Source organism: Monopterus albus, unplaced genomic scaffold, assembly GCF_001952655.1.
Source record: "Monopterus albus unplaced genomic scaffold, M_albus_1.0 scaffold10.1, whole genome shotgun sequence".
Classification (NCBI taxonomy): Eukaryota; Metazoa; Chordata; class Actinopteri; order Synbranchiformes; family Synbranchidae; genus Monopterus; species Monopterus albus.
Genome location: NW_018127890.1, coordinates 2,935,924 through 2,951,363, shown reverse-complemented (window position 1 = coordinate 2,951,363; position 15,440 = coordinate 2,935,924). Strand labels below are relative to the sequence as shown.

General features: G+C 42.1%; 1 protein-coding gene across 1 annotated transcript in view; it reads right to left on the bottom strand.

Moving 5' to 3' along the window:
* The window catches only part of crtc3 (CREB regulated transcription coactivator 3), a 38,336-nt gene that overhangs the window by 13,987 nt on the left and 8,909 nt on the right, over positions 1 to 15,440 (bottom strand). The window contains 6 exon segments of the mRNA XM_020589897.1: positions 551 to 600; positions 1,912 to 1,997; positions 2,091 to 2,141; positions 4,935 to 5,038; positions 6,565 to 6,627; positions 13,979 to 14,040. Coding sequence (XP_020445553.1) covers positions 551 to 600; positions 1,912 to 1,997; positions 2,091 to 2,141; positions 4,935 to 5,038; positions 6,565 to 6,627; positions 13,979 to 14,040 — 416 coding nt within the window.

Here is a 15,440-nt window from a genome sequence, read left to right as displayed (position 1 = left end):
GGCATGTCCCACCGGGAGGAGGCCCCGGGGAAGACCCAGGACACGCTGGAGGGACTATGTCTCTCGGCTGGCCTGGGAACGCCGCGGCATTCCCCCGGAGGAGCTGGAGGAAGTGTCTGGAGAGAGGGAAGTCTGGGCATCTTTGCTTAGACTGCTGCCCCCACGACCCCGTCCCGGATAAGCGGAGGAAAATGGATGGATGGATGGACGGACAATAGTCTTATCACTTAACTGCTGTTAAACAATGCCAGTGCAATCAGGCTGTAAAAACAAGTCTGTTCCTCCTGTTTTAAAAGGCTAAGAGGTGTAAAGAGGAATAGAAACATCCTGTTTGAGGAGGTGGGAATGTGTGGCATTTCACTGTTTGTGTTGACCAGTTTACAGTGGCTACTGGAAACCACCTGTGCCCTTTTTGTAATGACAGCATCTGCTATGGGCTAGAGTGGCAATGTGATGTTTTGTGCAGGATTACATTACATACATTATCATAAATTACTTATGAATAAGCGGAAAATACATGTCAACCCTGGACTTCTCTGCTTAGACTTACGTGATTCCAGGCACTTCACAGGATTTAGGCCTTGATGCCAGAGACTGGACCTGAAACAAACCAAAAGCTGTCATTACGCTAGAAACTGAAAACAAAAACGAACATTTATTCACATTCCTTGCCTCAGTTAGGTAAAAATGACTCTGCATTTTAAGTGCTCAGGCTTCACAGGGCTGAGGCACTGGGGGTGGGAGTGACTGCACTGTCACTGCTGGGGAAACAAGGCTTATAGTGAATGGATCTGAGCTGCGATCATCATCCAGCAGCCATTTGACAATGTAACAGCATTTGGCTGCTTATCAAAATTCTGCTGGGTTACGTCCACATGCAGGTCACTTTTCAGCAGGTGCAGTCACTAGCTAACTGAGATACTGTAGTGAGTCGAGTCCTCTCTCAGAATCAGTTTCTCTGACAGCATTTTTCAGCCTGTGAAAACATAACTGGCTGTTGGTTGACAGATTTTCTGCCTGGTTTGATGACTGCCACTTTTTCAAACCCAGTTTCTAGAAAAATTAAAAAAAAAATGTTTAAAAAGTGCACACTCTCTCCCTAGAGTCGTACAAAACTCTCACACAGTGTTTTTCCATCCACTTAGGTTAGGTGCTGTGCTAATTCTTAAAATGGTAGGGAAAACCCAGAGACTGCTTTTGGGTAGTCCAGCATAAAAATATATTATTATAGCATTGTTGATGATGACTACAAATCAGACATCAGTGCTCTTTCTGCATCATCTATGCATCTCACTAGGTGGCACTCACTGGAATCATTTTTTGGAAGGTACAAACTGTACGAGCCTGAACCACTGTCTTGTGTTGGTGGGGTATTTCTCCTAATCCATATCTACTTATTTACTGTAAAAGATACTGACATGTTAAAAAAAAAAAAAAAAAAGAAGAGCACCAGGTGTAACAAGTGGTCATCTCATCTCTCTCTAGAGCGCCTTGTGATGCCTTGACAGTATGATGTATTGTTCTCACCTGGTTCGACCACACCTTTGACTCCCTGATGATTTGCATATTATGGCTGTTGACATTCCTGATCCTAGAAATTTGCCTCTGGTGCATCCTGCCTACTGTCACACAGGAAGGACCGGTTCAACATGTGGTCTGACATGTTATGGCTAACTCACTGCAGGAATTTAAGGCGTCATCATCACCTAACCTGACACAGTGACCATTCAATGGAAATAAATGTTGTGCAGTCCAATCACATTGTACCAGACATTAATTGGGAGTTTTCATTGTGAGCACGGCAACAATGCAGTGAATGTCAAGGCATACATGTGGAGTTGCTGTTTCAAGCATCACAGAATGCATCAACCAGGCTTTGATGTAAGAGGTAAAAACAAGCAGCAGTCCCACCTTCTTGGCCTCCCACAGCTGCTTGGGAAGTGGCTTACTGACGCTTATTAGGCTCTCATCATTGGGCAGGGCGGAGAAGGAGAAGACTGCAGATAAGAAGGCACGCTTTGTTTAAACACACTGCACAGAAAGACAAGTGTAAATGATCTCTTGAATAAAGAGGAAAAATTTGCACTCACCATCTCTGGAGCCATCCATCTCCGCTTCATTTACACTTTCTGCATGCCAGCCTCCATGAGAAACAAACAAACAAAGTGAGAGGGGGAGGGATGAGAGATGGAGAAATAACCACAGAAAAACAAAAGCAGAGGAACATTAGAGGATATTCGATCTTAAGCAGCTGTATGAAGTACCCTGGCATGTCTGGAACAATAATCAAGCCCCTCTGACAGGAACAGGCCCTTTGCAATTACTGTGCACTGTCATAAGCACAACAGCTGGGCATCTGGCATCATATTATTAGTCACAGAGATGGGGGGTGGGGGGGTGTCATAGACTGATGAGGACTAAAGAGAGGGCCATTGTTTTTCTCGTGCCACAAAGAGCCTCTTTCTCTTCATCTTAACTGTAGACCTGATGTCAGACACACGCCCGTTGTCTTTTAACAATTGGTTTTAAATATTCTGTGTCTAACTCTTGTATTAAGCAACAACACTTCCTGTTCTTATTAGGAAACTATTTTGTTTCTCTTGATGTCTTCTTCGAGACTCCTCATCACTCAGGCTTGAACTCTGCTTCTCTTACATTTGCCTTTGATTTAGTGCCCACCCATCCAGTCGTCGTCCTTCCAAACTCTCATTCTCTCAGAAGCCCATTCATTTTGAATGGCGACTTTCTGGCTGCTGAAACTGATGGCACAATGAGATAATCACTGGCATCATTACATTTCCCCCTCAAAGGTGTCTAGTTGCATTTGCATTTCCCCTCAAAGGTGTCTAGTTGCATTTGCTCACAGAGGCACAACTGGGACAGAAACAGGACAACTGGGATGGAAAATGGCTCAGGTCCCTGGCTGGATCACTTACACCATGCAATGCACTCAGTATGGGGGTTGTAAATATTCAGGATTAAGAAAAAAACTCATTGTTTACTACCAGACTGCACCAATAATCTCATCAGCTGCAGAGGTAACATTAGTTCTCCTCTGAAGGATGATGCTCATTTTCCGTTGACAACAACTGGCAGAAAAGAAAGGACACCAAACAGACTGCAGCCCAACGCCTCTGTTCTAAGTGGTTCCACCCCGGCAGCATGACTCAGCTGTAATTTCTAGTTCGAAGTTTCTTCAATCAGCCGGAACTTAATACCACTCAAAACCCTCTAGAGCCTTAAGGGGTGTGAACAAGGCTCTAGGATTCCAAAGCTCTCTGTGCACGGGTGATGGCAGATGTGAGGTGATGAGGACGTGCTGCTCATTCCATAGCAAGAATCAGTTTGGTCACAGCCTCTTCTGGCGGAAAGGATTTACAGCCTGTACAGCGCTGCATATAATATACACAAGGCTATGCAAGAACACTGTACTGTATATACAGCGAGATCCTCCATAGGGAGATCACGTCACATTTGAAGAATATAAAATGACATCCTACAGTAGATCTGCTGGCAGCTCTGCACTGAATCTCTGCACAAAAGTAGAGCCGAGTCTTCCGGCCAGAAAATTAATCACAAACTATTTTGATAACTAAGAGCTTAAGGAAAAGGCTTATGCAAAAACTGCAACAATTCAACTGTTGCAGCTTCTAAAATCTATTCTGTTTTTTTTTTTAGTTTTCTGTGATAGCAAACTGCATAGCTTTGCATTTGTGACTGCTGTTCAAACAAAATGTTTTTAGATGTCACCACGGCCTCGAGGAATTTATTAAGACCCAATGAGCTAATCAAAAACATAGTTTGCAGACTAATTATAATAAAAATAATCATTAGCAGTTGTATGCAAGCGTTTTGCAGAACATGATAGGAATAATAAACAGGGATCAACCAAAAACATGAAATAACTTGGTATCAGTTATTTCTGTAAGCAACACACACCAACTTTTCCAACTGGGTCTAAGGTGAGCTGATCTATACTGATGAATCTCAGTCTTAACAACAATATTGCATTTAAGCTGGCCAGGTAAACTAAGTGAGTAGTATTCCAGTGGAGCCCCACACTTTATCAGCACTAAGCTAAGAAAGTGACAGACTGTCAAAATTACACTGGGAACCTCTCCGGAGTTAAGCAGGGTTGAAGTGAAGGGATGAAGTGTTTACACAGAGGGAGGAAGATGAATTACTTGACTTTAGAGATAAATCTTCTCTTTGGCTCAATCATAAAAGTATAAACAAAACATTTTGAAGCAGAGATCAGAGTGTATGTCTGGAAAGCAGCTGGCTGGATGGACTGTGCTCTCTGTTAATGAATGACCAGAGGAACAGAAACACAAACACCATAAACTAGTGTGATTACTATGACACAGGCAGTATAGGAGCAGTCTGCTTACTCCATCTGACTGAGAGGTTATCTAGTTGTAAAACATGTCAGCTCTGTGCTGCAGTGACCTGGACTCCTGCTCTCACCAGGCTGCAGCTACTACAAAAATAATGCACTGGAGTGTTAGCGGTTATCACCAACCAACACTTTAATTCAGGGAAATCCCGATTGCCCGCACTGATCGCTCCTTGCTCGACCCGGTAGTCGTTCCAGTCTGCCATCTTGAAGGATGTGCAGAAGCTCTTACTCCTGCTCTGAGGAGCGAGGAGTCTGTCTGGAGAAGCTTTACTTAAAAGAAACCGACTTCTTCACACTTCCACAAACCACTCTATGTTAGTTTCTGCTTTAGTCAGACTCATTTTAAATAAAAGAAGGCCTCCGTATCTAGTGTAGAGTTATGGAAATTTAAAACTAAATCGATTCTTACAAGACATGGATGACCAAAATTTACAACACAGTCAAGAAAACACACAACTGAAGAAATTGTGATCTTTGAGGGCGAGTACACTGTGTTGTATGTGTGTGTGTGTGTGTGTGTGTGTGTTACTCTCACCATTATGCAGAGGGGGACCTCGACCCATCTGCTGGTTCATGCCAAAAGGGTCCTGAGGGTTTGGGCTCATAGCACTCGTATGGAGAGCAGAGTCTGAATTGGTTCTGTGTAGGAGGAGGGAGAGAGGAATTATGCAAAGTGTTCCAGCACCTTGGACAGAGGCAGAGGATTTGTCAGGGCCATAAGGTCAGTGAGTCACTCCACATCCTGCTCTGCCTCCACACAGGCTGCATTCACCTGCAGGCTCTCACTGACCTTTCACTTCAACACCCTCATAGGACTAATGTTTATCAGTCTGTGGTGAAAACACATTCTGGCTCAGAGAAGAAATAACCACCTTAAAGAACTGAATGTGAACACTATTTATATTGAAACAGGAAAATACAGGGAATCCGGTACTGCGGTATTTGACACTTCTCAACACTGCATCCTACAGTATATACACAGACTCACCAGATTACATTTAAGACCTATTTAATATAAAAGGAATTAAGATTAATACACGCTTCATGATCACACTGGCCAACAAAAACCAGCAGTGACAATATGACCTAGAAATAATTTTCAAGTGCCTTTACGTCACATTCCTGTCAGTACGTCCCAGTGTATATAGTAATAACAAATGCTATTATTAACAAATTAACCATGACCAGAATGGATGAAATCTTTTGCCAAAACCCAATAATCAAACTTTTTATAATAGCATTACTGCCTACAGCAAACAGCAAAAAAACCATTTATAAACTTTTGTACATTAAATTTAGACATTTTTAATAACCTCTTTGGGGTTTTTTTTTTTTTTTAACATTCTCTACCAATAATGACCATATAGAGTCCCAATAGAAGCAGTAACTTCATACACTTACATGTCCATCTTTCACTTCTGCCAGGCTCCTGAACACACATGGGCCAACTCATACAAACCAGTCTTGTATCACTCCAGCTGAGAGCTTTCTCTAGTGCTCTCCATTAAGCCTCAATGACTTAAATGTGGCATTCATACCTGCCTTCTAGTAGACTGTCGGTTTGATACATCCAGATTTGATGCTTTTAGAGCAGACAAGTTTGATCTTACTCTGGTAATTACAGCAGACGTAAAACACCACTCCAATAGTACCTCCAGATCAGATTTTAAAGCCTTTCGTCAAGGTTTTCTAACTCAAAGTGATCATTTTCAAAAACATGACTTTGCACATACAACACTTAGAGATGGATGTAAAAAGGCTGGAAGAGAGAAAATGTGAATAAGGAGCCTTGATGTTAGACTGAGAAGGAGCCATGAGTCCTAAAGCTGGGTTAGTAAGAGAAGGACTATTGATTGTTTTGCAAATACCAAACTGAAAAGATGAGTGGAAAACTAAAATGAGAAAAAGTAGTTAATAAATCAGCCATAACAGCAGAGACTTTGTGGCCCTCTAGCTCAGTGCTTCACAGGAAGAAAACAGAGGATTACTGAGACAAATCAGGCCAAGATTCACAAAAGATAGAAGCCAGGATGCTATGTGGCCAAGAGACACTGCAAAAAGACAAAGAACAGAATTGTTGGCCTGTGGTGAGGGATGAAGCTGTAAAGACAGACCGATGGAAAACAAGAAAGAGAGAGAGAGAGAGAGCGGGGATCAAGGATCACCTGTTAAGTTGAGATATTAATCTAAACCCAGGACGCTTTTCCTCAGTCCATGGCTGCTGTTCCCTTCAAAAACAGACAGAGGAAAAGCATGACAGACAAATTTACTGGATGAAAGCAGAGACCCCTGGCTCCTGCCTTAATGTTTAAGAAGAGGAGAAAATATCTTGGTGAAAGTTATAATCTATGTGTCGGCCTGTGTATGGGAAAAAAAAAAGACCTTGGAAAAAATACAGATACAGGACACCAGTTTTATAATTGAGGAAAATGAACAGAACAAGTGAAAAGCAGAGTCAAAACAGATGGGAAGGGGAAAAGACAAAGACAGGAGTGCAAACAAGCAGAGTGGCTGCAAGTCAGGTTCAGAGACCTGCAGCTGAGGAGCAGTTACTGCCCATATCTGTGGCAAAGAAAACTGGTGCAATGCAACCAGTCTTCTGGGCAATGGCTGTCTATAGACCATCAAAGCCTGAAACACTGAAGTGAGAACAGTGATTAGTGGCATTTTCTGAAGCATTCAGCACAAAAGGGGTCTTGGCCTTTCCTCAGACTGAAGTGCACAGAAACAATCTACAATATCAAGAAAAACTGATGGCAATGTTTGGAGTTTACTGGTTTTCTGCATAAATTGGTCATGAAATGTGATCAGATGTTCACCAAAGTCACAAACATCAACAAACCCAATATTTCTAAGATGGTAAAACACAAACAGTCCTGATCTTTCACGTCTTTACTGAACACACCCATTAAACACACAAAGTGATGAGGGACAGAGTCACAGCAACTGTTTTAATAACTGGTTGAACCACCTTTGGCAGCTACAACCTCCAGCCAGCACTTCCTGTAGCTGTGGATCAGACCTACACAACGTTCAGGAGGAGTTCTGGACCATTGTTCCTGACAGAGCTGCTTCAGCTCAGCCATATTCTTTGGACGTCTGGTATGAATGTCTTCAGGTCATTCCACAGCGTCTCCATTGGGTGGAGGTCTGGGCTCTGACCGGGCCGCTCCAAAAGGCGGATTCTGAAGTCATTCTGTAGTAGATTTACTCTGATGTTTAGGGTCGTTGTCCTGCTGCAACACCCAGCTTGTTCTGAGATCAGCTTGCCGACAGCAACCTTGACCTTATCCTGTAGGACACCTGGATGAACTAGGGAATTCATTTTCCCTCCATAGTGGCAAGCGGTCCATGTCCAGATGCAGCAAAGCAGCCCCACATCATAATGCTCCTCCACCGTACTTCACTGTTGGGATGATGTTTTCCTATTGCAGTGGCTGCCTCTGTGGCGTCCTGCCATGGATACTTCGACTGTTCAGTATTTTGCGTATGGTTAACTCATGAACAGAGACACTAACCAGCTCCAGTGAATCCGTCAAGTCTTTAGCTGTTACTCTAGGGGTCTTCTTTACCTCACACATCATTCTGTGTTGGGTCTTTGGACTGATCTTGGCTGGGGGCCCACTTCTCTGGATTAGCCACAGCACCAGATTGTCTCCATTTATAGACAGTATGTCTGACTGTGGGCTGATGAATATCTAAAGTCAGTGAGATGACTCTGTGACCCTTTCCAGCTACATACAAACCAACAACTCTTGATTATAGATCTGAGATGGCCTGGCTCACATCAGCTGATGCTGCTTGTGAACAGCACAATTACACTGTGTGAGTGTTTTTATAAGTCAAGGCGCTACACCACACCCATTTCTCGTTTCATTGGACTCCAGGTTTGCTAACACCTGACTCCAGCTGAGGTTTAGTGACATCAGAAGCCTGGTGTTGCCGTGACTCTGTCCACCATCACTTTGTGTGTTTAATGGGTGTGTTCAACATAGACATGAAAGATCAGGACTGTTTGTGTTTTATCAGCTTAGAAATATTGTGTTTGTGACTTTGGTGAAGATCTGATCCCATTTCATGACCAATTTATGCAGAAAACTGCAAATAGTGCCAAAACCTTTTCTTGCGACAAGAAGACTAGTCTTTTAACTAGCCATGTTCTTGGCATGCTTGCCTTCTTATTTTGTTTTTCAGCTTTAATTAAAGAAACATTTGTTGGTCTCTTGGTCCAAAAAGCTATCATACCACAGAGGTTTATTACAGCTTGAGGTCTTGTGTCATAATTTTGACCATCATCTGTTTTGTTTATGACAACACTGTAGCAGGGCAATTTCTGAGATCTAGGAATACAAAAACACACAAAATGAAGTTGGACAAAAGACACAAGAAACACAAGGTGTCTGATGATCAGACCAGTTGCAAAGATGCCAAGTTTGTCCAGATGCTCTAAACCACTTCATGTAAAAGGTAAAACTGAAGGTGACTGTGATTATTTCATTACCAGACGTCAGCAACTACCTTGGTGAGTACAATATTATTACTGACAGGAATTATAAACAACAGGGGCGAACTGACCTGCCTGGGGACCTGGGACAAATGTGAGCTTTGGGCCCATTTTGATATAACCTTCTTTTAAATGAAAATTTGGATTCATAAGTGATAAATCCCACAATTTCTAGAATCAGCTCATAATGGCTAATGTTAGCAAACTTCCCATTGATTCTGCTGTGTAACTGACAGTTCACTGACTCTTCTCTAAATTTGCTTTTCTTAATCAAAGTTTTACCATTTACCATTAATGACACTTGTGCTCACAGTAGCTTTTGATCGGTAAAAGTTAGGTTTTTTTTTGAAAAACTTGCAAACAATTTTGTGTAAGACATGCCCTAGTGTTAGACTAAAATTAGGACTATCAAGTCCAGTTTTATTGTCATTTCAGCCAAATATTACATACAGTGAAATGAAACAACATTCCTCCAGGACTAAGATGCTACATAAACTGCCTAAGTCAAATTATTGTTAAGGCCTTAAAAGTTCAACATCATATATCATTAAAATCTGTAGAGCTCCTGTTACACCACAGGGGGCATTTCCGAAATGGTGGCACACTTTCCTGCTTTGTGGCATTTGATGAGCAGTGTAAAAACAAAGCAGACAAACTGAAATACCTGTGTGACGGATCAACAGATTTAGCCACTATATTGTATGTACCTGCCACTGATGGGTGTAGTAGTCCATATTTATATTTAGATGCATGATGTAGGCTGTGGAATGCAGATGAGCTGCAGCACCCCACCCATCCAGTAATAAATATCCCTCTGACACAATGACGATGTTGTTACCGCCATGAGTTTGACAAGATAAACACTAAATCAACCTGACAAATTGACAACCAACTGGGCTAAACCAGCCTTATCTTATGCAAGAACAAGCTTTGTACAACTAATACAGATCAGCACCTTCTGTAAGCAGCAGCCTGGAGGGTCTGATTTGTAAGCGCATGAGCCTCAGATGTAACTTTGGGATGGAAGAAACGCAGGCTTTTTTTGTTTGTTTTTTTTTAAATGTAGCAACAGCGATCACATTACCTAGCTAAATGACAAAAGCCATCAACAACTGTCACATCTCCCAAAAGAGGCAGTGGAACAAAATTTCCTCTTGAAGGCCTTCCTGCAGTACAACCTCCAGGGAGCTTGGCCCGATATTTCATCCAGGGAGAGGCTGGTACAGGAATAGAAGGTCAAAGACGGGTGACCAATAGAGGAGGAGGGCGTGGGACAAGGCTCTGACCCTGAAGCAGATGGTCTCCAAAGGGACACATTCAGGGCTGATGCCTTATGGAACCCAGGAAGCAGTCCCATATAAGCACACATCTTCCAAGACACCAGTGTACAGTCATGTTCTTCGACATGCCTAATTTCCTAGCAACTCTAGAGGACAGACAGTGGATATCCAAAATCATGGGCCAGTGGAAAAGTTGGGAAATCACCACATTTTCTCCAAAGACCCCACCCCCCAAAAGATGTATTTTAAAAAGCCTCATCAGATCTTGATGGATAAAATCTGTTGGCCAGGCTACTAGTTATAGGTTATGTAAACCGCTCGGTCCCCCTGCATTTCTGTCAAGCCTGACAACCTTTAGCACTGAAGTCTTAATAATACAAAGGCTGGTAAGCATGACACTAGTGAGAAAACATGGGAGTTTTATTTATTTGCATCCAAACACTTTCATAAATGGTGCATTTCAAAATGTGCATGCTTACTGCACATCTCTCTGCTCTCTTGTTGTCCTGTCCCTTATGTTCCTCTATGCTCATCATCAGTGCTCGAGAGGCTGGGTGTACAACAGATAGCTGATCGCCGGTGTGCTACTTAAGGCACTGAAACGGTTAAAGAGCTCTGTGGCTCTTCTCCAGAGCTGACTGGCGGTAATATAGTGCAGATGTGGTTGGCGTTGTAAACACTTACCGCCCCACTCTCCCCTGAGACAGACAAGCAGATAATCAGCCTCTCACTGCAACAACACGAGAGCCTAAAACCATGTCCATGGGTGATAGTACCTGTGCCACCGAGCTGGTCTTTCAACAAAAGGAGAAAGCTTTTAAATATATACAGTGTATTAACAATAGTCACTTGTGGAATTTTCTTCAATGGGATTTCCCTGCAGGCTACTAAAAGAAGAGCCTCCCTCATCTGGCAAGACATCAGCCCAGACTGATTTCCTGTTTTCCCCTCCAACAGTTTGCAAAATCAGGCATATGTACTGTTCATTCATTGAGCCCACACACACAGCTTACAGGACACTCTTGTGAAATATTGCTATTGTAATGATGGTATTTCTGATATACTTTGTGAAGTTACCAGGTTACAATGGAAACATCCACTGAGGCAAAACTGCCATGACCTGCCTATCCTGATCACCACCCTGACAAGCAGTGCAAGTCTGGGTCTAGTTCTTAACTGATGGTTTGCAATTAAAATCTGATATTTATATACAGTAAGCCATGTTTGAACCCAGTGGTTTACTAGGAACACCTTGGAATTGTGCTATCAAACAAGCCAATACAAACTATATTTTGTATACTAAATTGCATTACATTAGGCATCTGTCAGTATATTTTTGGAAGTGGTGACAGTGCTGCTATATAGAGTATGATGGTATAGTCCCATTGTCCTAGATTTGGACAATGGTTTCACTTCAAATGGTCTAAAACCTATTAACCAGTACTGGCTGTTAAAAATATGTAATTCTTGCCTTATGCGTTTGCCTGAAAAGATAACACAAACATGTCTGCTGGATTTCTCTCAAGTTACACCTCAATTAGCAAGTTCTATCCAGTTACTTCTAAGTAACAGCCATCCTCACCTGGTATATCCATTAACCTCTTTCACATGCCCTTTAAAAACATACATGAATGATAAAACCCTCGTTCATTCATCCTGACAGGTCCTAACAACCAAAACTTCAGGAAGGTATATTAGCAGAAATACAGCAGGATACTATAAATAAGAAGTCAGGAGCGTCCTTGTCTTAGCTGAACCTTTAGGAAAGATGACATTTTGTGAGCTTGTCACACATAATCAACATCAAAAAGCAACCTAAAAGACAATTTAAGCCAAAAATTTTGTAAAATTTCCTGATGGTAAGTGGACGTCAGTTACATAGATCTGGGTTTTCTTCCAGCTTTTGAACTCTTGTTCAGACAACAGACCATAACACCACTACACAAAATGGAAGCCAAAATATCATGAATATTACAGTGGCCATCTTGCTTTTGTGATGCATTTTGCAACCACATTTTGTGTAGTAGTGGCCTGAAGTGGAGCCACGGTATCAGGCCACCAAAGCTGTCAGTCATCTGAAACATACCCATATTCATATCACCAAATCCTATTAATTTACTAAAAACAAAAATGATAAAAAAATGGTAGCTTGTACACAAAATGACATGATGGCATCTACGTAAAAAGACAGAAATCCTTTTAGAGAAAAAATATATTTGACTTCTAGTTTGGCTCATGCCCCATTTGCCAACATCGACTTGTGGAGGTTTCACTTTTGGGAGCTGTAACATCATCCACATTTATAAAGAGTGTATGGTTCAAAATCAGTCTAAACCAGCTCTACAGCACTAATATGTGAATCTCTGCCAGTGACAGTGAAGTGAGCCAAAATCCACTGCTGAGGGGGAAGTTTCTCTCTGTTACACACTGTGACAACAATCTGTTGCAGGTTGGAGCAGGAGGCCAAACTCGGCCTGCTGAGACTTGACGGCGCTGACGCCAGTCACATATAGAGGGCTATGGCAGGAACAGTGGAAGTAAAAAAAAAAAAAAACAATCAAGGGAGTGATGAGCATGAGCAGAATAAGGAGGAGAAAGTCTGCGCCATTTCAGAGTTGTATCATTTTTCATCATTCCCAAAGCAGGGCGATTTGTCATAAAACAGCCACAATCAAAAACTGACTGTATGCAGTTGTGTATGACCACAACCAGAAAACATAAACTGAAAATTTCTTTGTGGTCTATTTTACAGCATATAACAAGTATGTTTACACTACAGAAAGATCCATCCCATCTATTCAGAGGTTCACTTCATGCAGAATATGAGTAACAGGTCTAACAGCCAGGTCTGCATGTCCCATTGTGAAAACGTTTTATTAAATGAAGAAAGCCGGTCCTGTTTTTCAGACTCTAACTGAAATTTCAATGCTATGATGATCAATCTTTCATTGAGAAAAACTGTCTTAAACAGAGCAGTGAAAGTCCTCAGTCAGACACACCCACTCTGACAACACTGATGTCTCTTTGCTCTGTGAGGACATTTGTCAGCCAACCTGTTTTGTGCTGTCAGCAATGACGAGAGGGCGTGGACATTATTCATTTCTGCTGTACAAGCTGTTATAATGCACTCCACATGGAGCCTGGCCAATGTCTGGGCGCTATGAAGACAGGGTAACTGGCGGATGGCCAAAAACCAGCACGAACACAAAAAGCATGGAGACAGAGCAAGAGTGAAAGAGAATGAATGGGGAGGAGCTGGGCTGAGCTTTTGTTCTCAGGGCCTGAATTCATTCCTGTATAAACACTGAAGAGAAGATGCCTACCAGTGCACTGACAGTTCTGCACAGGCACAAGCAGAAGGGGAAAAGCATCTCACAGCACACACCAAGGCCAGCAGGCCTAGTACCATGTTGAATTTCTGCCAAGCTGGAGATTTGGAACCACAGACAACAAAATCCAAACACAGTAGGACTACTGCTGCTGGGCATTACCTTTAAAGTAAAAGCTACCTGTCAAACACCTGTAGTCAGATGCAGCCTTCCTAGGGCTGACACAGCATCCTGATACATGCAGCATTTCTACAGAAACAAAGGCCAACAAGCTCCAGTTGTCACCCTGCCTCACTGCTGCTCTGAACATACATTTGTGCGTTTGATTGAGAAAGCAGGTGCCTGGACAGAAAATACTAGGAGGCACAGGGAGGCTTGATACAGGAAATAGGCTGGAGAGGAGTTCCTGTTAGAAAATAATCTAGTTAAAGGAAGAGGAGAAACAATAATCAAAGGCACTACTCACCTTCTCCAGTTGTTGTCTGGAGGCGGCGACAGGTACACTGCTCCATATGGAGAGCTCTCTATGTGGGCTATAGTCAAGGAAAATAATGGCACAAATACAGACACTATGACAACCCTGTGATATTAAATTCACATAAAAAAAGATTCCATGTACACAGCTCCATGTTTTTGCTACAACCACACACTGCAACTTGAAATTCCTAAGTATAAAACTGGCCCCGGTTTATTTCTTCACTCTATTTTTAACAATGATGTATTCTATACTGTAGCACTAAGTAAAAATGTATGACACAAAAAAAAGAGGATGAGCTTCACATGCTCCAAAAAAAAAAAAAAAAAAAAAAAAAAAAAGGGAATGTATTTATATCACACACACATTCATCAAAGCCCTATTATGGTTGAAGAGAAGTGTCAACAACAAAGCTGCTTCTTTCAAATCCTCAATGAAACAATGACACCATTATTTGATTTATTACTGAATGCCGACAGAGTTCCTGGTATTGTCTGTAAAGGGCTGGACTTCAGAATGGTGGTGTTTCATGTGCCGGCGGACATGTTTGTAAGTTGAGTTCCTCTGCTCTGAAAACAGTCTCCTGCCTGGGTAGCTGTCTGGGGAGGTGGACTGCTTAACAACAACAAATTAAAGCTGAGATTAGGTGCCACACAAGGCCAATGCATCATATGCTTAGGCCTTGGACAAATTACCATCAGTAGTGACACAGATTAAAAGATTGAAGCTCAGCTATCATTCATAATCTCTCACACAAAACATGGGACAATCCATTTTCAAAAGTAGACAAATGGAATGTACGTTGAAAGGACATGATGGTGATTTCTCCAGAAGCAGAAGAAGACACGGAACAATTCTGCCAGACTTGTTGGCTGACTGTTTTTGTGCTCCAGACACCTTTCAACAAAATATTGTGCACCAGCATGCAGAAAAGTATGAATGGGCATCCATACCTGTACACTACATAAGCAGTTAGTGTAAGAGGGGACAATTTTGTACAAGAAAAGAGGCATTTGGCAGTTTATGATATCTACCAAAATAAAAACATTCTTTTGAAGCCACATGCATTATACTAATATTCTGCTAACAGCAGAAATTACAGGCAAACCATGACCCTTCGTGATGCGAAGACTAGAGCTCTCATTGTAGGCCTTGTTGTGTTTTGGGCATCTGTTTGCAGTATTATTTGTCAGTGCCTCTCGCTGCTTTGGCTGAATTATGAACTGCGTCAGGAGAGTTAAGATATCATGACACACTGCAGAGGTAGAAAAATGATAAAAATGGCCACACACTGAAAGCTTACATGATGTATTTAGAACATGTAGCCAATGCTTTTGTCTTCCTCAGGGCAAGTAAGCTGCAGGGGTAGGACAGTCAAGGGCAGACAAATTACATCAAATGGCCTGTTGCGCTTACTGATACAGCGCACATTGTTGGATTCAAACACGTCAAT